Consider the following 25,268-nt stretch of genomic DNA (forward strand, 5'->3'; position numbering starts at 1 on the left):
CGCAGGCGCTGTGTGGGTCCCCGACTTCGTGTTGGGGATTTGCTTTGGTTGTCATCTCGTTATATTCCTATGAAGGTTTCCTCTCCTAAATTTAAGCCTTGTTTCATTGGTCCATATAGGATTTCTGAGGTTGTTAATCCTGTGTCTTTTCGTTTGACTCTTCCAGCTTCTTTTTCCATCCATAACGTGTTCCATAGGTCATTGTTGCGGAGATACGTGGCACCTGTGGTTCCATCTATTGATCCTCCTGCTCCGGTTTTGGTTGAAGGGGAATTGGAGTATATAGTGGAGAAGATTTTGGATTCTCGTGTTTCGAGACGGAAACTCCAGTATCTGGTTAAGTGGAAAGGTTATGGTCAGGAAGATAATTCCTGGGTCTTTGCCTCTGATGTCCATGCTGCCGATCTGGTTCGTGCCTTTCATGTGGCTCATCCTGGTCGGCCTGGGGGCTCTGGTGAGGGTTCGGTGACCCCTCCTCAAGGGGGGGGTACTGTTGTGAATTCTGTGGCCAAGCTCCCTCCTGTGGTCTAGAGTGGTACTTCGGCTGGTTCTGTCTATGAGCTTCATTTGGTGGATGAGAGTGGTACTGCGGCTTCTGAGTTTCCTTCCTCAGGTGATGAGGTTAAGTCGTTAGGTGCTGCTCTATTTAACTCCACCTGGTGCTTTGATCCTGGCCTCCAGTCAATGTTCTAGTATTGGTCTTGCTTAGGGTTGAGCGAAACGGGTCGTTCATTTTCAAAAGTCGCCGACTTTTGGCAAAGTCGGGTTTCATGAAACCCGATCCGACCCCTGTGCGGGGTCGGCCATGCGGTACGCGACTTTCGCGCCAAAGTCGCGTTTCAATGACGCGAAAAGCGCCATTTCTCAGCCAATGAAGGTAAACGCAGAGTGTGGGCAGCGTGATGACATAGGTCCTGGTCCCCACCATCTTAGAGAAGGGCATTGCAGTGATTGGCTTGCTGTCTGCGGCGTCACAGGGGCTATAAAGGGGCGTTCCCGCCGACCGCCATGTTACTGCTGCTGATCTGAGCTTAGGGAGAGGTTGCTGCCGCTTCGTCAGAAGCAGGGATAGCGTTAGGCAGGGTCCATTAACCACCAAACCGCTTGTGCTGTAGCGATTTCCACTGCCCAACACCACCTTCGGTGTGCAGGGACAGTGGAAGCTACATTTTTTTTTTCCCCCTCAGCGCTGTAGCTCATTGGGCTGCCCTAGAAGGCTCCCTGATAGCTGCATTGCTGTGTGTACGCCGCTGTGCAAACCAACTGCTTTTTTCAAAGCACAAATCCTCTTGTTCCTTCCTTTCTGCACAGCTATCTTTTTGGTTTGTACACACTTTTTATTTAATTTGTGCATCAGTCCACTCCTTATTGCTGCCTGCCATACCTGGCTGAGATTACTGCAGGGAGATAGTAATTGAAGGACACTCCCTGTTTTTTTTTTTTTTTTTTTTGTGGGAGATTAAGATTGACATTTCTGCTAGAGTGCTATCCCTGTCTGTGTCATCTCTCACTCAGTGGGCCATAGAAAGCCTATTTATTTTTTTGCTTGATTTGGGTTATAAAATCTACCTGAAAAAATCACTACATCAATCAGTGGGAGAAAAATATTGGCCTCAGGGCTTGTGTGCCACTCTTGACTCCTGTGTGCATCATCACTCACTCAGTGGGCCATAGAAAGCCTATTTATTTTTTTGCTTGATTTTGGTTCTAAAATCTACCTGAAAAAATCACTACATCAATCAGTGGGAGAAAAATATTGGCCTCAGGGCTTGTGTGCCACTCCTGACTCCTGTGTGCATCATCACTCACTCAGTGGGCCATAGAAAGCCCTTTTTTTTTTTTTTTTTTTGCTTTATTTGGGTTCTAAATTCTACCTGAAAAAATCAATAAATCAATCAGTGGGAGATTAATATTGGCCTTTGGGCTTGTGTGCCAGTCCTAAGCGTGCCATCTCTCGCTCTCAGATAGTGGGCCATAGAAAGCCTATTTATTTATTTTTTTTTTTATTGGGTTTATAAATTTTCCCTGGAAAAAAAAAAAAAAAGTGGGAGATTAATATTGGCCTCTGGGCTTGTGTGCCAGTCCTGAGCGTGCCATCTCTCTCACAAATAGTGGGCCATAGAAAGCCTATTTATTTTTTTTTTTTTGGTTTTATAAATTCTCCCTTAAAAAAAAAGGGAGATTAATATTGGCCTTTGGGCTTGTGTGCCAGTCCTAAGCGTGCCATCTCTCTCTGTCTCTCAGATAGTGGGCCATAGAAAGCCTATTTATTATTTTTTTATTGGGTTTATAAATTTTCCCTGGAACAAAAAAAAAAAAGTGGGAGATAAATATTGGCCTCTGGGCTTGTGTGCCACTCCTGACTCCTGTGTGCGTCATCTCTCACTCAGTGGGCCATAGAAAGCCTTTTTTTGTTTTATTTGTTTTCTAAATTCTCCCTGAAAAAATCATTTTATTTTATTTGGTTTCTAAATTCTTCCTGAAAAAATCATTTGATTCTATTTTTTTTTTCCTAAAGTCTCCCTGAAAAAAAACAAAAAAAAATAAATCAGTGGGAGATTAATATTGCCCTTTCTGCTTGTGTGCCAGTCTTGACTCCTGGGTGTGCCATCTCTCTCTCTCTCTCCAATTGTGGGCCATAGAAAGCCTATTATTTTTTTTAGCTTGATTTGGGTTCCAAAATCTACCTGAAAAAATCACTACATCAATCAGTGGGAGATAAATATTGGCCTCTGGGCTTGTGTGCCACTCCTGACTCCTGTGTGCGTCATCTCTCACTCAGTGGGCCATAGAAAGCCTTTTTTTGTTTTATTTGTTTTCTAAATTCTCCCTGAAAAAATCATTTTATTTTATTTGGTTTCTAAATTCTTCCTGAAAAAATCATTTTATTCTATTTTTTTTTTCCTAAAGTCTCCCTGAAAAAAAAAAAAAAAAACCAAATCAGTGGGAGATTAATATTGCCCTTTCTGCTTGTGTGCCAGTCTTGACTCCTGGGTGTGCCATATCTCTCTCTCTCTCCAATTGTGGGCCATAGAAAGCCTATTATTTTTTTTAGCTTGATTTGGGTTCCAAAATCTACCTGAAAAAATCACTACATCAATCAGTGGGAGATAAATATTGGCCTCTGGGCTTGTGTGCCACTCCTGACTCCTGTGTGCGTCATCTCTCACTCAGTGGGCCATAGAAAGCCTTTTTTGGTTTTATTTGTTTTCTAAATTCTCCCTGAAAAAATCATTTTATTTTATTTGGTTTCTAAATTCTTCCTGAAAAAATCATTTTATTCTATTATTTTTTTTTCCTAAAGTCTCCCTTAAAAAAAAAAAAAAAATCAAATCAGTGGGAGATTAACCCCTTCATGACCCAGCCTATTTTGACCTTAATGACCTGGCCGTTTTTTGCAATTCTGACCAGTGTCCCTTTATGAGGTAATAACTCAGGAACGCTTCAACGGATCCTAGCGGTTCTGAGATTGTTTTTTCGTGACATATTGGGCTTCATGTTAGTGGTAAATTTAGGTCAATAAATTCTGCGTTTATTTGTGATAAAAACGGAAATTTGGCGAAAATTTTGAAAATTTCGCAATTTTCACATTTTGAATTTTTATTCTGTTAAACCAGAGAGTTATGTGACACAAAATAGTTAATAAATAACATTTCCCACATGTCTACTTTACACCAGCACAATTTTGGAAACAAAATTTTTTTTTGCTAGGAAGTTATAAGAGTTAAAATTTGACCAGCGATTTCTCATTTTTACAACGAAATTTACAAAACCATTTTTTTTAGGGACCACCTCACATTTGAAGTCAGTTTGAGGGGTCTATATGGCTGAAAATACCCAAAAGTGACACCATTCTAAAAAATGCACCCCTCAAGGTGCTCAAAACCACATTCAAGAAGTTTTTTAACCCTTCAGGTGCTTCACAGCAGCAGAAGCAACATGGAAGGAAAAAATGAACATTTAACTTTTTAGTCACAAAAATTATCTTTTAGCAACATTTTTTTTATTTTCCCAATGGTACAAGGAGAAACTGAACCACGAAAGTTGTTGTCCAATTTGTCCTGAGTACGCTGATACCTCATATGTGGGGGTAAACCACTGTTTGGGCGCACGGCAGGGCTTGGAAGGGAAGGAGCGCCATTTGACTTTTTGAATGAAAAATTGGCTCCACTCTTTAGCGGACACCATGTCACGTTTGGAGAGCCCCCGTGTGCCTAAAAATTGGATCTCCCCCACACGTGACCCCATTTTGGAAACTAGACGCCCCAAGGAACTTATCTAGATGCATAGTGAGAACTTTGAACCCCCGGGGGCTTCACAAATTGATCCGTAAAAATGAAAAAGTACTTTTTTTTCACAAAAAAATTCTTTTAGCCTCAATTTTTTTCATTTTCACATGGGTAACAGGATAAAATGGATCCTAAAATTTGTTGGGCAATTTCTCATGAGTACGCCGATACCTCATATGTGGGGGTAAACCACTGTTTGGGCACTCGGCAGGGCTCGGAAGGGAAGGCGCGCCATTTGACTTTTTGAATGGAAAATTAGCTCCAATTGTTAGCGGACACCATGTCGCGTTTAGAGAGCCCCTGTGTGCCTATGCATTGGAGCTCCCCCACAAGTGACCCCATTTTGGAAACTAGACCCCCCAAGGAACTTATCTAGATGCATATTGAGCACTTTAAACCCCCAGGTGCTTCACAGAAGTTTATAATGCAGAGCCATGAAAATAAAAAATAATTTTTCTTTCCTCAAAAATGATTTTTAGCCTGGAATTTCCTATTTTGCCAAGGGTAATAGGAGAAATTGGACCGCAAATGTTGTTGTCCAGTTTGTCCTGAGTACGCTGATACCCCATATGTGGGGGTAAACCACTGTTTGGGCGCACGGCAGGGCTCGGAAGGGAAGGCACGCCAATTGGCTTTTTAAATGGAAAATTAGCTCCAATCATTAGCGGACACCATGTCACGTTTGGAGAGCCCCTGTGTGCCTAAACATTGGAGATCCCCCACATATGACCCCATTTTGGAAACTAGACCCCTAAAGGAACTAATCTAGATGTGTGGTGAGGACTTTGAACTTCCAAGTGCTTCACAGAAGTTTATAACGCAGAGCCATGAAAATAAAATAAAAATTTTATTTTCTCTAAAATGATTTTTTAGCCTGCAATTTATTATTTTCCCAAGGGTAAAAGGAGAAATTTGACCCCAAAAGTTGTTGTACAGTTTCTCCTGAGTACGCTGATACCCCATATGTGGGGGTAAACCACAGTTTGGGCACATGTCGGGGCTCGGAAGTCAAGTAGTGACATTTTGAAATGCAGACTTTGATGGAATGCTCTGCGGGCGTTACGTTGCGTTTGCAGAGCCCCTGATGTGGCTAAACAGTAGAAACCCCCCACAAGTGACCCCATTTTAGAAACTAGACCCCGAAAGGAACTTATCTAGATGTGAGGTGAGCACTTTGAACCCCCAAGTGCTTCACAGAAGTTTATAACACAGAGCAGTGAAAATAATAAATACGTTTTCTTTCCTCAAAAATAATTTTTTAGCCCAGAATTTTTTATTTTCCCAAGGGTTACAGGAGAAATTGGACCCCAAAAGTTGTTGTCCAGTTTCTCCTGAGTACGCTGATACCCCATATGTGGGGGTAAACCACTGTTTGGGCACACGTCGGGGCTCAGAAGGGAAGTAGTGACTTTTGAAATGCAGACTTTGATGGAATGGTCTGCGGGCGTCACGTTGCGTTTGCAGAGCCCCTGGTGTGCCTAAACAGTAGAAACCTCCCACAAGTGACCCCATTTTGGAAACTAGACCCCCCAAGGAACTTATCTAGATATGTGGTGAGCACTTTGAACCCCCAAGTGCTTCACAGACGTTTACAACGCAGAGCCGTGAAAATAAAAAATCATTTTTCTTTCCTCAAAAATGATGTTTTAGCAAGCAATTTTTTATTTTCTCAAGGGTAACAGGAGAAATTGGACCCCAGTAATTGTTGCCCAGTTTGTCCTGAGTACGCTGATACCCCATATGTGGGGGTAAACCACTGTTTGGGCACATGTCGGGGCTCGGAAGTCAAGTAGTGACGTTTTGAAATGCAGACTTTGATGGAATGGTCTGCGGGCGTCACGTTGCGTTTGCAGAGCCCCTGGTGTGCCTAAACAGTAGAAACCCCCCACAAGTGACCCCATTTTGGAAACTAGACCCCCCAAGGAACTTATCTAGATATGTGGTGAGCACTTTGAACCCCCAAGTGCTTCACAGACGTTTACAACGCAGAGCCGTGAAAATAAAAAATCATTTTACTTTCCTCAAAAATGATGTTTTAGCAAGCAATTTTTTATTTTCTCAAGGGTAACAGGAGAAATTGGACCCCAGTAATTGTTGCCCAGTTTGTCCTGAGTACACTGATACCCCATATGTGGGGGTAAACCACTGTTTGGGCACACGTCGGGGCTTCGAAGGGAAGGAGCACCATTTGACTTTTTGAATGAAAGATTGGCTGGAATCAATGGTGGCGCCATGTTGCGTTTGGAGACCCCCTGATGTGCCTAAACAGTGGAAACCCCTCAATTCTAACGCCAACACACCCCTAACCCTTATCCCAACTGTAGCCGTAACCCTAACCACAACCCTAACCGCTACACACCCCTAACCACAACCCTAACCCCAACACACCCCTAACCCTAAGGCTATGTACCCACGTTGCGGATTCGTGTGAGATTTTTCCGCACCATTTTTGAAAAATCCGCGGGTAAAAGGCACTGCGTTTTACCTGCGGATTTACTGCGGATTTCACCTGCGGATTCCTATTGAGGAATAGGTGTAAAACGCTGCGGAATCCGCACAAAGAATTGACATGCTGCGGAAAATACAACGCAGCGTTTCCGTGCGGTATTTTCCGCACCATGGGCACAGCGGATTTGGTTTTCCATAGGTTTACATGGTACTGTAAACCTGATGGAACACTGCTGCGGATCCGCAGCGGCCAATCCGCTGCGGATCCGCAGCCAAATCCGCACCGTGTGCACATAGCCTAATTCTAAAGGTATGTGCACACGCTTCGGAAAACGCTGCGGATCCGCAGCAGTTTCCCATGAGTTTACATTTCAATGTAAACCTATGGGAAACAAAAATCGCTGTACACATGCTGCGGAAAAACTGCACGGAAACGCAGCGGTTTACATTCCGCAGCATGTCACTTCTTTCTGCGGATTCCACAGCGGTTTTACAACTGCTCCAATAGAAAATCGCAGTTGTAAAACCGCAGTGAAATGCGCAGAAAAACCGCGGTAAATCTGCCATAAATCCGCAGCGGTTTAGCACTGCGGATTTATCAAATCCGCTGCGGAAAAATCCGCAGAGGACCAGAATACGTGTGCACATACCGAAACCCTAACCCTACCCCTAACCCTACCCCTAACCCTACCCCTACCCCTAACCCTACCCCTACCCCTAACCCTACCCCTAACCCTACCCCTACCCCTACCCCTAACCCTACCCCTAACCCTACCCCTAACCCTAACCCTACCCCTAACCCTACCCCTAACCCTACCCCTAACCCTAACCCTAGTTCTAACTCCAACCTTAGTGAAAAAAAAAAAAAATTCTTTATTTTATTATTGTCCCTATCTATGGGGGACAAATGGGGGGGGTCATTTACTGTTTTTTTATTTTGACCACTGTGATAGATTATATCACAGTGATCAAAATTCACATTGGAACGAATCTGCCGGCACTGCGCATGCGCCCGCCATTTTGGAACATGGCGGCGCTCGGGGAAGAAGACGGACGGGACCCCGCCAGGATCGGTAAGTATAAGGGGGGGAGATCAGGGCACAGGGGGGGGAGATCAGGGCACGGGGGGGCGTCGGAGCACGGGGGGGGAGGGATCGGAGCATGGGGGAGAGTGATCGGTGTGCGGGCGGGTGGATCGGTGTGCAGGGGGGGTGGATCGGTGTGCAGGGGGGGTGGATCGGTGTGCAGGGGGGGTGGTTCGGAGCACGGGGGGGGATCGGAGTGCGGGGGGGTTTGATTGGAGCACGGGGGGGTGTGATTGGAGCACGGGGGGAGCGGGCAGGAGGACGGGGGAGCGGAGCACAGGACGGAGGGGAGCGGGCCACAGATCGGGGGGCTGGGGGGGCGATCGGTGGGGTGGGGTGGGGGCACATTAGTATTTCCAGCCATGGCCGATGATATTTCAGCATCGGCCATGGCTGGATTGTAATATTTCACCATTTTTTTAGGTGAAATATTACAAATCACTCTGATTGGCAGTTTCACTTTCAACAGCCAATCAGAGCGATCGTAGCCACGAGGGAGTGAAGCCACCCCCCCTGGGCTAAACTACCACTCCCCCTGTCCCTGCAGATCGGGTGAAATGGGAGTTAACCCTTTCACCCGATCTGCAGGGACGCGATCTTTCTGTGACACAGCATATGCGTCACAGGTCGGATTGGCACCGACTTTCATGACGCATACGCTGTGTCACAGGTCGGGAAGGGGTTAATATTTACATTTGTGCTTCAGTGACAGTCCTGCGTGTGTGGCATCTCTCTCATTTGTTGCCACCAACAACAGAGTGTGTAACATTGTGCCTGATTTTCGTTGTGGTCTCACTCACCTGTAAAGGGGTAGCTAAATCATACTGAAGTTATAGCTCACCGTGTAATTTGTGTGACAGCAACAAATACCGTTAGTTTGTTTACGTTTTTAAAACAATGAGGAAGTATGGTGGAAGAGGTCGTGGCCGGGGGCGTTCATTGTCAGCTGGTAATGAGGGTAGTGGTAGTGGTGGAGCATCAGCTGGTCGTGGGAAAAAAAATATTGCACCTAAGTCTGGAGCTGTGGAGCCAGGTTCGTCGTCTGGCTACACAAGGCCTCGAACGCTCCCTTTTCTGGGAGTAGGAAAACCGCTTTTAAAGCCGGAGCAGCAAGAGCAAGTTTTGGCTTATCATGCTGACTCAGCCTCTAGCTCTTTTGCCTCCTCTCGTGAAACTGGTAAATGTCAAAGCAGCGCGTCGTTAGTGGATGTTCACGGTCAGGGACAAGTCGCTTCCTTGTCCTCTTCAGCAAAAACAACAACAGAGAAGAATGCAGCAGGCGACACAACGGGTTACTCCATGGAGCTCTTTACACATACCGTCCCTGGCTTAGAAAGTGAAGCAGTTAACAGTCCATGCCCATTACAAGTTGAATCTGACATGGAGTGCACTGATGCACAGCCACAGCCAGACTACTATGCTGGTCCTTTGACTCAGACCACAACATTGCCCTCGCAGGGTGCTGATCAAGAATCAGACCCTGATGAGACTATGTTGCCCCATCACGAACGCTATACCACCGACCGACACGGTGACACAGACGAAGTTGCACACGAGCTACAAGAAGAGGTAATAGATGACCCAGTTCTTGACCCCGATTGGCAGCCATTGGGGGAACAGGGTGCAGGCGGCAGCAGTTCTGAAGCGGAGGAGGAGGGGCCGCAGCAGGCATCAACATCGCAACAGGTTCCATCTGCCGGGCCCGTATCTTGCCCAAAACGCGTGGCAAAGCCAAAACCTGTTGGAGGACAGCGTGGCCATCCGGTTAAAGCTCAGTCTGCAATGCCTGAAAAGGTATCCGATGCTAGAAAGAGTGCAGTCTGGCATTTTTTTAAACAACATCCAATTGATCAGCGCAAAGTCATCTGTCAAAAATGTTCAACTACCTTAAGCAGAGGACAGAATCTGAAAAGTCTCAATACAAGTTGCATGCATAGACATTTAACCACCATGCATTTGCAAGCCTGGACTAACTACCAAACGTCCCTTAAGGTTGTAGCACCCTCGGCCAATGAAGCTAGTCAGCAACGCAACATCCCTTCCGGCAGTGTAGGGCCACCATTTTCCGCACCACCTGCAGTATCTGTGCAGGTTTCTTTGCCAGGCCAAAGCAGTCAGGGTCAGGGAATCACCAGTTTCGTAGTAGGAAACACTGCATCTAGGGCACCGGTGGCAACAATACCATCTCCCACCGTCTCTCAGTCTGCCATGTCCACCGGCACCCCCGCTAGTTCCACGATCTCCAGCTCTCCAGTCCAGCTCACCCTACATGAGACTATGGTTAGAAAAAGGAAGTACTTAGCCTTGCATCCGCGTACACAGGGTTTGAACGCACACATAGCTAGACTAATCTCGTTAGAGATGATGCCCTACCGATTAGTTGAAAGCGAAGCTTTCAAAGCCCTGATGGACTACGCTGTACCACGCTACGAGCTACCCAGTCGACACTTTTTTTCCAGAAAAGCCATCCCAGCCATCCACCAGCATGTTAAAGAGCGCATCGTCCATGCACTCAGGCAATCTGTGAGCACAAAGGTGCACCTGACAACAGATGCATGGACCAGTAGGCATGGCCAGGGACGTTACGTGTCCATCACGGCACACTGGGTAAATGTGGTGGATGCAGGGTCCACAGGGGACAGCAAGTTTGGGACAGTTCTGCCTAGCCCACGGTCTAGGAAACAATTGGCTGTAGCCGTTCGCACCCCCTCCTCCTCCTCTTCCTCCTCCTGCAGAAGCGAGAGCTCGTCCACAGACCGCAGTCGCACAACCACTCCATCCGCAGCTGCCACTGTTGCACACCAGGTCTCCCATTATGGGGCAGCTACTGGCAAACGTCAGCAGGCTGTATTGGCTATGAAGTGTTTGGGCGACAACAGACACACCGTGGAAGTTCTGTCCGAGTTCTTGCAGAAAGAAACGCAGTCGTGGCTGGGCACTGTAGATCTTGAGGCAGGCAAGGTAGTGAGTGATAACGGAAGGAATTTCATGGCTGCCATCTCCCTTTCCCAACTGAAACACATTCCTTGCCTGGCTCACACCTTAAACCTGGTGGTGCAGTGCTTCCTGAAAAGTTATCCGGGGTTATCCGACCTGCTCCTCAAAGTGCGTGGACTTTGCTCACATATCCGCCGTTCGCCCGTACACTCCAGCCGTATGCAGACCTATCAGCGTTCTTTGAACCTTCCCCAGCATCGCCTAATCATAGACGTTGCAACAAGGTGGAACTCAACACTGCACATGCTTCAGAGACTGTGTGAACAGAGGCGGGCTGTTATGTTTTTGTGGGAGGATACACATACACGGGCAGGCAGTAGGATGGCAGACATGGAGTTGTCAGGTGTGCAGTGGTCGAAGATTCAAGACATGTGTCAAGTCCTTCAGTGTTTTGAGGAATGCACACGGCTGGTTAGTGCAGACAACGCCATAATAAGCATGAGCATCCCCCTAATGCGTCTGCTGATGCAAAGTTTGACGCACATAAAGGATCAGGCGTCTGCAGCTGAGGAAGAGGAAAGCCTTGATGACAGTCAGCCATTGTCTGGCCAGGGCAGTGTACAGGACGAGGTAGCGGGCGAAGAGGAGGAGGAGGACGAGGAGGATGATGGGGATGATTATATTTTTAATGAGGAAGCTTTTCCGGGGCCACTGGAAATTGGTGGCGCGGCAAGGCCGGGTTCTGCTTTTTTGAGGGACACAAGTGACGTGGATTTGCCTGAAACTGCCCCTCAACCAAGCACAACCGCAGATTTGAGAACTGGAACTTTGGCCCACATGGCGGATTATGCCTTACGTATCCTCAAAAGGGACACACGCATAACTAAAATGATGAATGATGACGATTACTGGTTGGCCTGCCTCCTTGATCCTCGCTATAAAGGCAAATTGCAAAATATAATGCCACATGAGAACTTGGAACTAATATTAGCAACCAAACAATCAACTCTTGTTGACCGTTTGCTTCTGGCATTCCCTGCACACAGCGCCCGTGATCATTCTCACACGAGCTGCAGGGGCCAGCAGACCAGAGGAGTTAGAGGGGCAGAAATCAGAAGTGGCGTTGGCCAGAGGGGTTTTCTGACCAGGTTGTGGAGTGATTTTGCTATGACCGCAGACAGGTCAGGTACTGCAGCATCAATTCAAAGTGACAGGAGACAACATTTGTCCAGTATGGTTACAAACTATTTTTCATCGCTTATCGATGTTCTCCCTCAACCGTCATTCCCATTTGATTACTGGGCATCAAAATTAGACACCTGGCCAGAATTGGCAGAATATTCATTGCAGGAGCTTGCTTGCCCGGCAGCTAGTGTCCTATCAGAAAGAGTATTCAGTGCTGCAGGTTCAATACTAACAGAAAAAAGGACTCGTCTGGCTACCCAAAATGTAGATGATCTAGCCTTCATTAAAATGAACCACAACTGGATTTCGAAATCTTTTGCCCCACCTTGCCCGGCTGACACCTAGCTTTCCTATGAAAAGGTCTTGCCTGTGGACTATTCTGAATGCCTTTTCCAATCTCGTAATTTTCTGCACCTGATTGTCCAGCATACGACATGTTTACACCTCACTAAATGGCCAAACTCCCCACACGGGGCCGTGGTATCGACACTTGGCGACAGCACCCGTGAGAGTGCAGTTTGTCTGAAGAGGTGGGTGAGCCCGCTTTTGGTCGACGGCACTGCCACTGGGTCCCTCCTAGTACAATAAAGTGTCTCTGGCGGTGGTGGTGCGCACCCAACGTCAGACACACCGTTGTAATATGAGGGGCCCTGGGCCTGTACCGCCGGCCACAAGACAGTTTCCCCCCACCCCAGCTCAAACAGTGCTCTACCACTTGCAAAATTATCTCACAGCTCCACCAATGTTTAGTCTATGCGCTGACATCCTTCAATGCCTGCCACTGACAATACCATTGTATTGACATTTTTGTTATGTTAGGCCTTCGATGCCTGTCTGTGGTCACTCCTTCCACTAGGCCTCCACTGACCACACCACTGCTGCCCGTGTACCCCTGTAACCAATTTAAAATTGCCTACAGCCATGTGTTATTATTTTAGGCCTTCGATGCCTGTCTGCGGTGACTCCTTCCACTAGGCCTCCACTGACCACACCACTGCTGCCCGTGTACCCCTGGAACCAATTTAAAATTGCCTACAGCCATGTGTTATTATTTTAGGCCTTCGATGCCTGTCTGCGGTGACTCCTTCCACTAGGCCTCCACTGACCACACCACTGCTGCCCGTGTACCCCTGGAACCAATTTAAAATTGCCTACAGCCATGTGTTATTATTTTAGGCCTTCGATGCCTGTCTGCGGTCACTCCTTCCACTAGGCCTTCACTGACCACACCACTGCTGCCCGTGTACCCCTGGAACCAATTTAAAATTGCCTACAGCCATGTGTTATTATTTTAGGCCTTCGATGCCTGTCTGCGGTCACTCCTTCCACTAGGCCTCCACTGACCACACCACTGCTGCCCGTGTACCCCTGGAACCAATTTAAAATTGCCTACAGCCATGTGTTATTATTTTAGGCCTTCGATGCCTGTCTGCGGTCACTCCTTCCACTAGGCCTCCACTGACCACACCACTGCTGCCCGTGTACCCCTGGAACCAATTTAAAATTGCCTACAGCCATGTGTTATTATTTTAGGCCTTCGATGCCTGTCTGCGGTCACTCCTTCCACTAGGCCTCCACTGACCACACCACTGCTGCCCGTGTACCCCTGGAACCAACATCAGAAAATATAAAAATAAGTATTTTGCTTATAAAAAAGAAAATACTGGAGAGATATCAAATGCAGACATTTTAACATTAAAAACAAACACATACAACAAAAATCTGGTACAGTACTAAAAATGGCCACCAGCTACAATAACTTTCTCCTGCAAGTAGTTAACTGAAAGGTTTTTTCAATTTTAAACACAGATATGGCATCCACCGAGTGTTGTCCTGTCGTGTCTTCTTTATATTATTGCCAAGAAGATGCAAAACAATGAAAATAATAAAATCATTATTTACCAAAAAAATAGAGTAAGTCAAAACCACATTGCAAATAAACATTCATTACAAATAAAGAAGCAGGGCGTGTCCGAGGGTGAGTATATACCTAATAAGAATATAATCACCCTCGGACGCGCCGTGCTTCTTTCCGACAGCCTTCCTTCCTAAGAATCAGCCCTTCCGTGATGTAGAGAGAGGGTTTGTTACACTCCAAGGTGTTCCCCAGGTTGCCTTTCCTGAGCTTCGATCTTCCGGCTCTCGTTTAGTAGTTGTTGGAAACTACGCTGCATTGGGCCTACAAATTGGGTATGGGGTGTAGAGAGATGGTGTGTTCCACTCCAAGGTGTTTCCCAGGTTGCCTTTCCTGAGCTTCGATCTTCCGGCTCTCGTTTAGTAGTTGTTGGAAACTACGCTGCATTAGGCCTACAAATTGGGTATGGGGTGTAGAGAGATGGTGTGTTCCACTGTAGAGAGATGGTGTGTTCCACTCCAAGGTGTTCCCCAGGTTTCCTCGCCAATGCTTCGATCATCATGCTCTTGTTTAGTAGTTGTTGGAAACTACGCTGCATTAGGCCTACAAATTGGGTATGGGGTGTAGAGAGATGGTGTGTTCCACTCCAAGGTGTTCCCCAGGTTTCCTCTCCATTGCTTCGATCTTCATGCTCTCGTTTAGTAGTTGTTGGAAACTACGCTGCATTAGGCCTACAAATTGGGTATGGGGTGTAGAGAGATGGTGTGTTACACTCCAAGGTGTTCCCCAGGTTTCCTCTCCATTGCTTCGATCTTCTGGCTCTCGTTTAGTAGTTGTTGGAAACTACGCTGCATTAGGCCTACAAATTGGGTATGGGGTGTAGAGAGATGGTGTGTCACACTCCAAGGTGTTCCCCAGGTTTCCTCTCCATTGCTTCGATCTTCCGGCTCTCGTTTAGTAGTTGTTGGAAACTACGCTGCATTAGGCCTACAAATTGGGTATGGGGTGTAGAGAGATGGTGTGTTCCACTCCAAGGTGTTCCCCAGGTTGCCTTTCCTGAGCTTCGATCTTCCGGCTCTCGTTTAGTAGTTGTTGGAAACTACGCTGCATTAGGCCTACAAATTGGGTATGGGGTGTAGAGAGATGGTGTGTTCCACTGTAGAGAGATGGTGTGTTCCACTCCAAGGTGTTCCCCAGGTTTCCTCGCCAATGCTTCGATCATCATGCTCTCGTTTAGTAGTTGTTGGAAACTACGCTGCATTAGGCCTACAAATTGGGTATGGGGTGTAGAGAGATGGTGTGTTCCACTCCAAGGTGTTCCCCAGGTTTCCTCGCCAATGCTTCGATCATCATGCTCTCGTTTAGTAGTTGTTGGAAACTACGCTGCATTAGACCTACAAATTGGGTATGGGGTGTAGAGAGATGGTGTGTTCCACTCCAAGGTGTTCTCCAGGTTGCCTTTCCTGAACTTCTATCTTCAGGCTCTCATTAAATTGTGGTTAAACGGAACAACTGCATTTGGCGTACTAGTTGGTTTGGGGCCTACTATCGGTGTCTGCCGCTCCTTGCTGTTCTCCTGGTTTCCTGTCCTGACATTCAGGCGCTCGTTAAGTAGTTGTTAATGTTAGACTGCATTTGGCCTACTAGTTGGGTTGGGGCCTACTATCGGTGTCTGCCACTCCTTGCTGTTCTCCTCCACTGAACAAAGCTGTGCCGCCTGTTTACTACTGTTGCCAATTTTGAACTGCATTTCGACTACTTACTGATTTGGGCCTACTCTCTGTGTCAGCCTCTCATTCCAGTTGTCCTCCACTGCAATGCCCCCTGATTAGTCCTGTGTTACCAATTTTGAACTGCATTTAGCCCACTTTATTCTTTGGGCCTATATCTGTGTTTTCTCCTCATCCTGCCCATTGCCCAGCCAGTGATAGATGAGTCTGCTGGTACATTGACCCATAACGCAACATTTCCCGTGCACGCTACACTGCAAGATTGTGACCCTGCTGAAAGTCAGGTCCCCCTTCCCGCATACCATACCACCTTACACGGGGACAAACAGGAAGGTGCAGATGAAAGTGCAGGTTCCTTCATCAGGTGGGGGGAGGAATACTAGTTGGCGACGTCACTGGCACAGGGCCTCTCATGGTACGCAAAAGTGTTGCTGCCGGTGGGAGGCGCCCCCGCCGTGCAAACACACCGCTGTACTTTGAGGGGCCCTGTGCCAGTGCCAATGCCAACGAGTGGGCCCCCCCTGCTTGCTTAGGTTCACAGCACTTGCAAAGTTGAAATACTTACCTCTCCCTGCTCCACTGCCGTGACGTGGTCCAGATTTCCTGGGCCCACTAATTACTTGAACCAGCCCTACCCACCACAACTTTAGCCAAATGACCCCCAATTTCAAATGCCTTCCAATTATTATAAGGTAAATTACGCTTGACAAGCTTCATTAAGAAGAATGGATGGGTTTGACATTAAAATGGGCACTCTAGGTGTTTTCCTGGCCCCCACTCACTGCCGACTATGCTGCCCCATTGACTTGCATTGGGTTTCGTGTTTCGGTCGATCCCGACTTTACGTCATAATCGGCCGATTTCACTCGACCCGACTTTTGAGATAGTCGGGTTTCGCGAAACCCGGCTCGACTCTAAAAAGGTCAAGGTCGCTCAACTCTAGTCTTGCTTCCTCCTGGATCGTTCCTGTGGCCTGTCTATCCTGCATAAGCTAAGTTTTGCTTGTGTTATTTTTTGCTTGCTATTTTTTCTGTCCAGCTTGCTTTATTGGTTTTTCTTGCTTGCTGGAAGCTCTGAGACGCAGAGGGAGCACCTCCGTACCGTTAGTCGGTGCAGAGGGTCTTTTTGCCCCTCTGCGTGGTTGTTTGTAGGTTTTTGTGTTGACCGCAAAGCTATCTTTCCTATCCTCGGTCTATTCAGTAAGTCGGGCCTCACTTTGCTAAATCTATTTCATCTCTGTGTTTGTATTTTCATCTTACTCACAGTCATTATATGTGGGGGGCTGCCTTTTCCTTTGGGGAATTTCTCTGAGGCAAGGTAGGCTTATTTTTCTATCTTCAGGGCTAGTTAGTTTCTCAGGCTGTGCCGAGTTGCATAGGGAGCGTTAGGCGCAATCCACGGCTACCTCTAGTGTGGTGTGTTAGGATTAGGGATTGCGGTCAGCAGAGTTTCCACGTCTCAGAGCTCGTCCTTTGTTTTTGGTAATTGTCAGGTCACTTTGTGTGCTCTGAACTTCAATGTCCATTGTGGTTCTGAATTACCTGTTCATAACAGGTGGGATATGAACTCGAGCGTGGGAAAATATTCTGAAAAGTTCCCAGGCTCAAGTTCATATGAGGACATCCAGCAGAGGGCGCATCACCGCGACTCGAGGTAACTACAGGTTACATTCCTTGCATTCCATTCATTCCCCGGGTTTTTACAGCCACAAGCACAGCTGCATTAGCAGAGCTCCTGGGTGTAAAATGATTTAACCCCTTCAGATGGATTTACAGTGTGGGACAAGACTGAAGGACGGAAGGTATGGAATATTGTTGTTTGTGTTGTTTAACTTTGTTTCAGGTGACAAGGGTCTTCAGGTGGATGAAGAGTATAATAAAATAGCAGTGTTGGTGCCCCCCAGGGAACGGTGCTTGCGCCCTTTCTATTCACACTGTATACTTCAGACTTTCAGTATAAATCTGAACTTTGCCACCTTCAAAAATTTTCGGATGACTCCGTGGTTGTGGGATGCATTAGGGGAGATCAGGGGGATGAGGAATATAGAAGGGTGGTGTCGAATTTCGTGGATTGGTGCAATGGTAACTATCTACAACTAAATGTTAAGAAAACTAAGGAGTTGGTGGCCAACTATAGCAGGATAAAGATGGAATGCTTGCCAATCACTATTGCTGGTCAGGAGGTAGAGCAGGTGGAGAGTTACAAATATTTGGGGGTCCATTTGGATAGCAAACTGGACTGGAGATGCCACTCAGAGTTTGTCTACAAGAAGGGGATGAGCAGATTGTATTTCCTAAGGAAACTGAGGTCTTTTAATGTGTGCAGCAAAATGTTAGAAATGTTCTACCAGTCTGTGGTGGCAAGTGCCATCTTTTTTGCAATCACATGCTGGGGTAGTAGTGTGCGGGCCTCTGATGCTAATAAGCTGAATAAGATTATTAAGAAGGCAAGTTCTGCTGTGGGCTGCAATCTGGACTCTTTTGGGGAGGTAGTGGAGAAAAGAACTCTGAGAAAGTGTATGGCAATTATGAACAATAATGCACACCCACTATATGAGCTATTCATGAGACAGAAGAGCACCTTCAGTAACCGGCTAATACTTCTGAGGTGTAAGAAGGAAAAATATAGGAAATCGTTTGTGCCTACTGCCATGGGAATGTACAACAATAACATTAGGGTTAAACCACCAAGGTGAATGTCTACTTATTTCTCTACATTTCAGTTCACTTGTTGTGTATGTCCTATTCTAATGTATAATGTTCTTCTGTCAACTCCACTGTCATGTCAACTATGTAATTCTTTTATGATTTTTATGATTTGATTTAAGTTGTGCTGCTGTGATACCATAATTTCCCACGGGATCAATAAAGTGTATCGTATCGTATCGTATCGTATCGTAAAATATTAAAACACCCTGTGTCTTTATTTCATTAAAATACTTTGTAATAATGTGTGTGTGTTTTATTAACCATTTCGTACTATTGGATTAATAATGGATAGGTGTCATAATTGACACCTCTCCATAATTAATCTGGCTTAATGTCACATTGCAAGGTGACATTAACCCTTCATTACCCCATATCCCACCACTACACGGGAATGGGAAGAGAGTGGCCAAGTGCCAGAATAGGCGCATCTTAAAGATGTGCCTTTTCTGGAGTGGCTGGGGGCAGATGTTTTTAGCCAGGGGGGGGGGCAATAACCATGGACCCTCTCCAGGCTATTAATAGCTGCCCTCAGTCACTGGCTTTCCCACTCTGGCGGAGAAAATTGTGCGGGAGCCCACGCCAATTTTTTCCGCGATTTATCCCTTTAATTTAATAGCTAGAGGCCCAAAATTTTACAACAAGACACTTCTTACATTACTAAAGAGGAATATGTAATAACAGAAGGTATATGAGATGGTTTACTGTATGTAACCATGTCTCATATCATGTCGGGTTTGGGAAGGAGATAGCAAAAGCCGGCAATTGAATTACCGGCTTTTATGCTATCTAGCGCTGTATGAAATATACATATATATATATATGTGTGTGTCTCACTGATATATATATATATATATATATATATATATATATATATATAGACAGTATATATGTTTTAAAGAATATTTGAGCCCATGGATCCATTGTATGTCCGTATGTCCATTTTGCAAGCCGGCGAGAAAATCTTGCAGTACAGATGCCATACAGATTACATACGGAGGATGACATGCGCAAAATACGCTGCCACACCCTGCCTACTGATGATATACGGATCACTATTTTGGGAACATTGCTGCGTATTACGGCCGTAAAAAACGCACCGTATTTTCATACGCTGAGTGTGATGCCAGCCTAATTAATCCAGATTTTTACATAACAAAATCTAATGTAACGCAATGTAATTTGGTAAAGAGGTTTGAATTAGGGCTCACTCAGACATAAGTTTTCCTCAAACAAGTTCTACTTGTGTTTTGCACGGATAAAACTTGAACCTGCTATAGTCTCTGGGGCTGATCACAAGTCCGAGTATGTTCACATGTCCAAGTAGTCCGCACAAAACCACAAAGACTTATCTGATATTTGCTTGATTCTCGGGTCAAAATCACCAATACAAGTCTATTTGTCCATGGATCCCTGTGCTTTCCATTTTTAACAGACTGTTTAATATTATAAGCATGAAAAAACTTCCATCAGATTTTTTATTATCTGAAAAAAAGTGATGCAACTCTTCCCAAATTCCTATGATATAAACTGATCACACTGATCAAATACACCGATGACACTCAGACTGATTATTGAGTACGAGAAAACGCATTGCCATCTGAACGAAGCCCTAATTATATTTCTTGCAAAACAGACAATGGTTCTATTTTCCACAGATTGAGGATTTTTTTGTCTGACTATAACGGTCATGTAGGTTGTACTTGAAGACTAGTTGAAGAAAATCTGATATTCCTAGGACTATATTTAACAAAACATTTGTAAAACATAGGTAAAAGTACATAAAAGAACAAAGAAATAAACTAAATATTGGCAGACTCTGACCACTATCTCCTTTACCTTTGCCAAATCACAGTCCGAAAGGTAATACAGATAAAGTGATGCACATAGGAGGCATCTATTTTACTTCCCTCTTACCCCTCCAGTGCTAGAAAATGTGCAAAACTGAAATCTGGGGTTTGGACTGACTCAGGATTTGTTCAGTCTTTGGCTATGTGCACATGGTGTGGATTTGGCTGTGGGTCTGCAGCGGATTGGCCGCTGCGGATTCACAGCTGTTTTCCATGCGGTTTACAGTACCATGTAAACCTATGGAAAACCAAATCTGCAGTGCACATGCTACAGAAAATACTGCGCGGAAACGCTGCGTTGTATTTTCCGCAGCGTGTCAATTCTTCATGCGGATTCTACAGCGGTTTACACCTGCTCCTCAATAGGAATCCGCAGGTGTAAAACCCCAGGTGGAATCCGCACAAAAAACGCAGGCAATCCGCAGTAAATCTGCAGGTAATCCTCAGTTTGTTTTACCTGCGGATTTTGCAAAAACTGTGCGGAAAAATCCGCAAACGAATCCGCACCATGTGCACATAGCCTTTAGGGATTTGGCTGCGGATCCGCAGGGGATTGGCTGCTGCGGATTCGCAGCAGTTTTCCATGCGTTGTACAGTACCATGTAAACCTATGGAAAACAAAATCCGCAGTGCCCATGGTGTGAAAAATACCGTGCGGAAATGCAGCGGTTTATTTTCCGCAGCATGTCAATTTTGTGTGGATTCCGCAGCGGTTTACATCTGCTCCTCAATAGGAATCTGCAGGTGTAAAATCACAGGTGGAATCTGCAGTAAATCCGCAGTAAATCTATAGATAAAACGCAGTGCCTTTTATCTGCGGATTTTGCAAAAACGGTGTGGAAAAATCCACACACGAATCCGCAACGTGGGCACTTAGCATTATGTTGTCCATGTACCAAACACACAGACCAATGTAAGCAAATAGGAATAAACCAAAAACCGGGGCATAAAGTACATAAGCTCTGCCATATGAAATATATAGAAACCCAAAGAGAGAATGGACACTACAGCTGAATTAGGCTACGTTCACATTAGCGTTGCGCCGCTGTTGCGTCGGCGACGCAGCGGCGACGCGCCCCTATGTTTAACATAGGGGACGCGTGCGTTTTTTGGGTGGCGTTTTTCGCCACGTGCGTCGTTTCCGACGCTAGCGTCGGACGCAAGAAAATGCAACAAGTTGCATTTTCTGTGCGTCCGATTTTCGTCAAAAACGACGCACGCGTCGCAAAACGCGCGCGTTTTTGCGCGCGTTTGCGCGCGTTTTTCCGTGCGTCGCGCGTTGCGTCGCCGACGCAGGGCGGCGCAACGCTAATGTGAACGTAGCCTAAAATGCTATAGAATTTTATTAGAAATTTTTTAAAAAATCATGTAGAACGGCAATCATAAATAAATAAATAAATATATATATATATATATATTTATGATTGCCGTTCTACATGATTTTTCTACATGATATATATATATAGACACAGTTAAAAGGTGACAGACAACATCCTAGTACCACATACAGAGAAAAAGTATTGCAGGAATGATCAGAATAGCCACTTAATAATACAGGTAAACTACACAAAAAATCATTAAATTATCTCATCAAATATCACTATATGATTAGTGTAGTAAACCTCCAATTGAAGTGTATATATATATATAGGCTGAAGGCTCAAGATATCACATCAAATTAATTCAACAAACCAAGTCACAATAAAGTGCAGAGTGCCAAAATGCAATAAATAGTATAGCCCCGATACATCAACATTAGCTAGAGCAATAAGTAAGTACCTTACTGGGAAAATACAAGTGGTCATATATCCTGAAATAATACAGTGAAGCATACAGAGAAGGCATATGAGAAGGATCCCATTTCGCTATGGATAATCAGGCTTGGGAAAAGTGAAACCAAATACTATGAAGTGAAGTTATATAGTATAGTGAACCGACCTGCGCCTGGACGTGGAAGGAAGGGCCCCAACGCGCGTTTCGCACACTTCCTTTTTCGGGGGGAATCCTTCTCATATGCCTTCTCTGTATGCTTCACTGTATTATTTCAGTAAAAGGGCAAAGTCATGAAGGGGTTAAGTGCGAAACCCCTCAAAATGGGATCCGAATATATGCTCTGACGGGCCATTGACTATGATGATGCAGATAGTCACAGTGTGCTCTGTCGTGCATCATTTTTGGCCTTTAGTTGAGGCGGGCAGCCAGGCGTTGTGTCTGCAGAAACACTCAATATGTGAAGCTCCTATCAAACACTTCTATAGTATTTGCACACATTTACACTGTGTTGTTACACTTTGCAACAGTATAAGTTTTCTTCAGTAACCAGAAACTTTTTTTCTCATAAGGAATTAAAACCCAATCTAAAGTAATAATGTAATCTCACCTGTTAGAAGCTGAGTGTCATGGCTTCCGTCACTGCTGCAAACCTCATTGTGTGCACTGACGGCTACAGCGTAGCTCTCCCCACATGCCAGATCCTGTACATGACAGCTCGTGTCCTCGCTGCTGCACTGTCTGTTTCCATATGAGCTGTTCATTGATAAGGTATAATTGGAGGCTCCAGGTGAAACACCCCAAGATACCAGAGCGGAGTTATCTGTACAGTTTAGGGAGGGATGGACATCCACAGGAGCACAAGGGGCTGTAGGTTAGAATTGACATCATGTGAGTAAAGGAATAAGTCCTGTAGTTAATGATAAGAGCAATGACCAGAGAAGTGTTCAATAAGAAAACGAAAAGTAAATACATGAAGCAGTGGCGTAATATGGTGGGAGGCCACAAGGTTGCTCTGGGAGAAAAATATTGCCTCTGTCAAAAATCTGTGATGGTGCCCATGCCCCATGACTTCCAGAAAAGTGCCGCTTTGAGCTGTATCAGTGTAAATACAGTGGGTACAGAAAGTATTCAGACCCCATTACATTTTTCACTCTGTTTCATTGCAGCCATTTGGTAAATTTAAAAAAGTTCTTTTTTTTTCTCATTAATGTACACTCTACACCCCATCTTGACTGAAAAAATCCAGACACTCCTAATCAAGTACTTATTTCTCACTGCAAAATGCAAATAAATTTATATAATTTATACAACGTGATTTTCTGGATTTTATTTTTGATATTCTATCTCTCAGTGTTAAAATTAACCTACCCTTAAAATTATAGACTGTTCATAACTTTGTCAGTGGGCAAACTTACAAAATCAGCAAGGGATCAAATAATTATTTCCTTCACTGTATCTATGTACAAAACAGTTTTGTAAGGATTCGTTGAGCTCCGCTGCCTTACCGGAGTGGATCCCGACGTTCTGGCTTATCGGCCCATCGCAGTATTGGTTTGTAGCATACACAGACGCAGTGTATTCTTGTCCACAGGGCAGGCTGGGGAAAGTACAATTCGCTTCTGTGGATTTGCATGTTCTATTAATTCCATCAGATCCCATCAAGTTACAAGTGAAATTTCCAATATTGACCGTTACATTCCAAGACAGGAACAACGATCCGGTATCACAATGCATTCGTGTCACGAAGAGACCTGGAGCACACGGAGCTTAAAAGGACAAATTTGGACATTTGTAAAAATACTGTCAATGTAAAAAGTTAGATTTATCTTTGCACATATACATCTCTGCATATTGTCATTCCTCATTCACCTAACCACGGTTGGCCTTCACCTCACCGCAGACAGACATGTTGTTTGTACCTGTGACAAGTTGTGTGATGACGCTGCTTTCACCTTGGCATTGTGCATTGAATGCTGTGACAATAAGGTCATATGTGAGTCCACAGTTTAGATGATCAATGTTACAGGTAGTGGATGTGGATTCACAGGTAGGACCATCTACTTCTGGTCCTATGATCGATGCTAAGTAACGGGCAGCCCCAGACGTCTGGCTCCAGGACAGAGCTGCTTGGTTGGTCTGGCAGTCAACGTCTGCAGTGACATTCTGTGGCTTGCAGGGTGCTATAAAGAAAAGGTAAAATAAAGAAATTACTGCAAGTGAATGTTTAGGTCTAAAATATGTTCTATCAGCTGTCAATCTCCTGCAATGGAAGTCTTTATCTTTCAGAATATACAGCTGTTTTTCATGGAGCTCAGCTTCTAGTGCCTGCCCAGAACCTGACCCAGTGTGCACAGTAGATACATTCCAGGAGAGAATCTAATATCCCAGCCACCTCTCTCCAGTCCATTTATTTTATGCAGCAATTATCTGCTCACCTCCTTCCCCCTCCATCTCAGCTCCTGATAAGCTACTGTTATATATCTTGCAAAATAATAGAGTCCACAGCTTTCAGAGCAGGGCTCCTAAGGATCATATGGATATTCATGTCCAGAGCTGTGTGGTTGTTCAAATCCCTTATTATCTTAGATACAGTGATAGAAGGGGCAGGTCAAAGAAAGTAACTGCAGAAGGCTGGGTAAAGTTATTTTCTCTGATGACGGTCCTTTCAAACTGTTTGGGTCATGTAGAGGAATAATTGTCCAGAGAGGAAATGGATCGCCCCCATGGGGCCGTGGGGTACTCGGTACGGGGTCCTGCGGTTCACAGATGGAAGTCACGGTCGCTGACCCGGTCCGTGGCCCTGGGACGTCCGTGTAAAAGGGAAAGGTCTTTAAGGGGAATGTTCGTGATGCCACCTGTGGTATTCGGTCAGGGTGACTGACACTGCTTTAAGGGGTCCGCTGGGGTGATGTTATGGCAGCTAGATGGTATACCTTCCCACAGGTGAAGTATGTCCCCAGGGCTTCCCGGTGTGTAGATGGTGGATGGTGAGAGGCGCAGAGAAGAACAAGGACACAAGGTTGCAGTCTCTTTACTGAAGACTTCAGCATCCACAGTCCAGGGCACCAGATCACAAGGCAAGCAGAGTCCGGACAATTTGGAGGCAAGTCCAGAGTCCCCTTGTCCAGGTGGAAATGAAAGCCTTCCTCTAGCGCCATGGTATTGTAGTCCCTTACTGCTAAGCTTCTCATAAGGTCCTCACAACTGTTGTAGATGTTCTGTCTTTCTCTGTCCCCCAGATAGGATAGGACAAACCCATATGACTGGTGGCTTGAGGCGGTTTATAGGGACTCTAGCATGCCCCAGCCTCTAAGGGGTGCCACCGTACCTCCTGGGTGTAGGGGCAGACAGGTAACTTGCAATTAGCTGTCCTGCCGGTCTCTGGAGCAAAGCATAAAGGTCCTTACTCCC

At 45.5% G+C, this 25,268-nt stretch overlaps 1 protein-coding gene across 1 annotated transcript in view; it reads right to left on the reverse strand.

Moving 5' to 3' along the window:
• The window catches only part of LOC138647933 (uncharacterized), a 231,689-nt gene that overhangs the window by 196,094 nt on the left and 10,327 nt on the right, over nucleotides 1–25,268 (reverse strand). The window contains exons 2-4 of the mRNA XM_069737312.1: nucleotides 23,777–24,037; nucleotides 23,363–23,623; nucleotides 22,465–22,722 (exon numbers count right to left, since the gene is read on the reverse strand). Coding sequence (XP_069593413.1) covers nucleotides 22,465–22,722; nucleotides 23,363–23,623; nucleotides 23,777–24,037 — 780 coding nt within the window. The remainder of the gene's footprint in view (nucleotides 1–22,464; nucleotides 22,723–23,362; nucleotides 23,624–23,776; nucleotides 24,038–25,268) is intronic.

The sequence above is a fragment of the Ranitomeya imitator genome, chromosome 8 (assembly GCF_032444005.1).
Source record: "Ranitomeya imitator isolate aRanImi1 chromosome 8, aRanImi1.pri, whole genome shotgun sequence".
Taxonomy (NCBI): domain Eukaryota; kingdom Metazoa; phylum Chordata; class Amphibia; order Anura; family Dendrobatidae; genus Ranitomeya; species Ranitomeya imitator.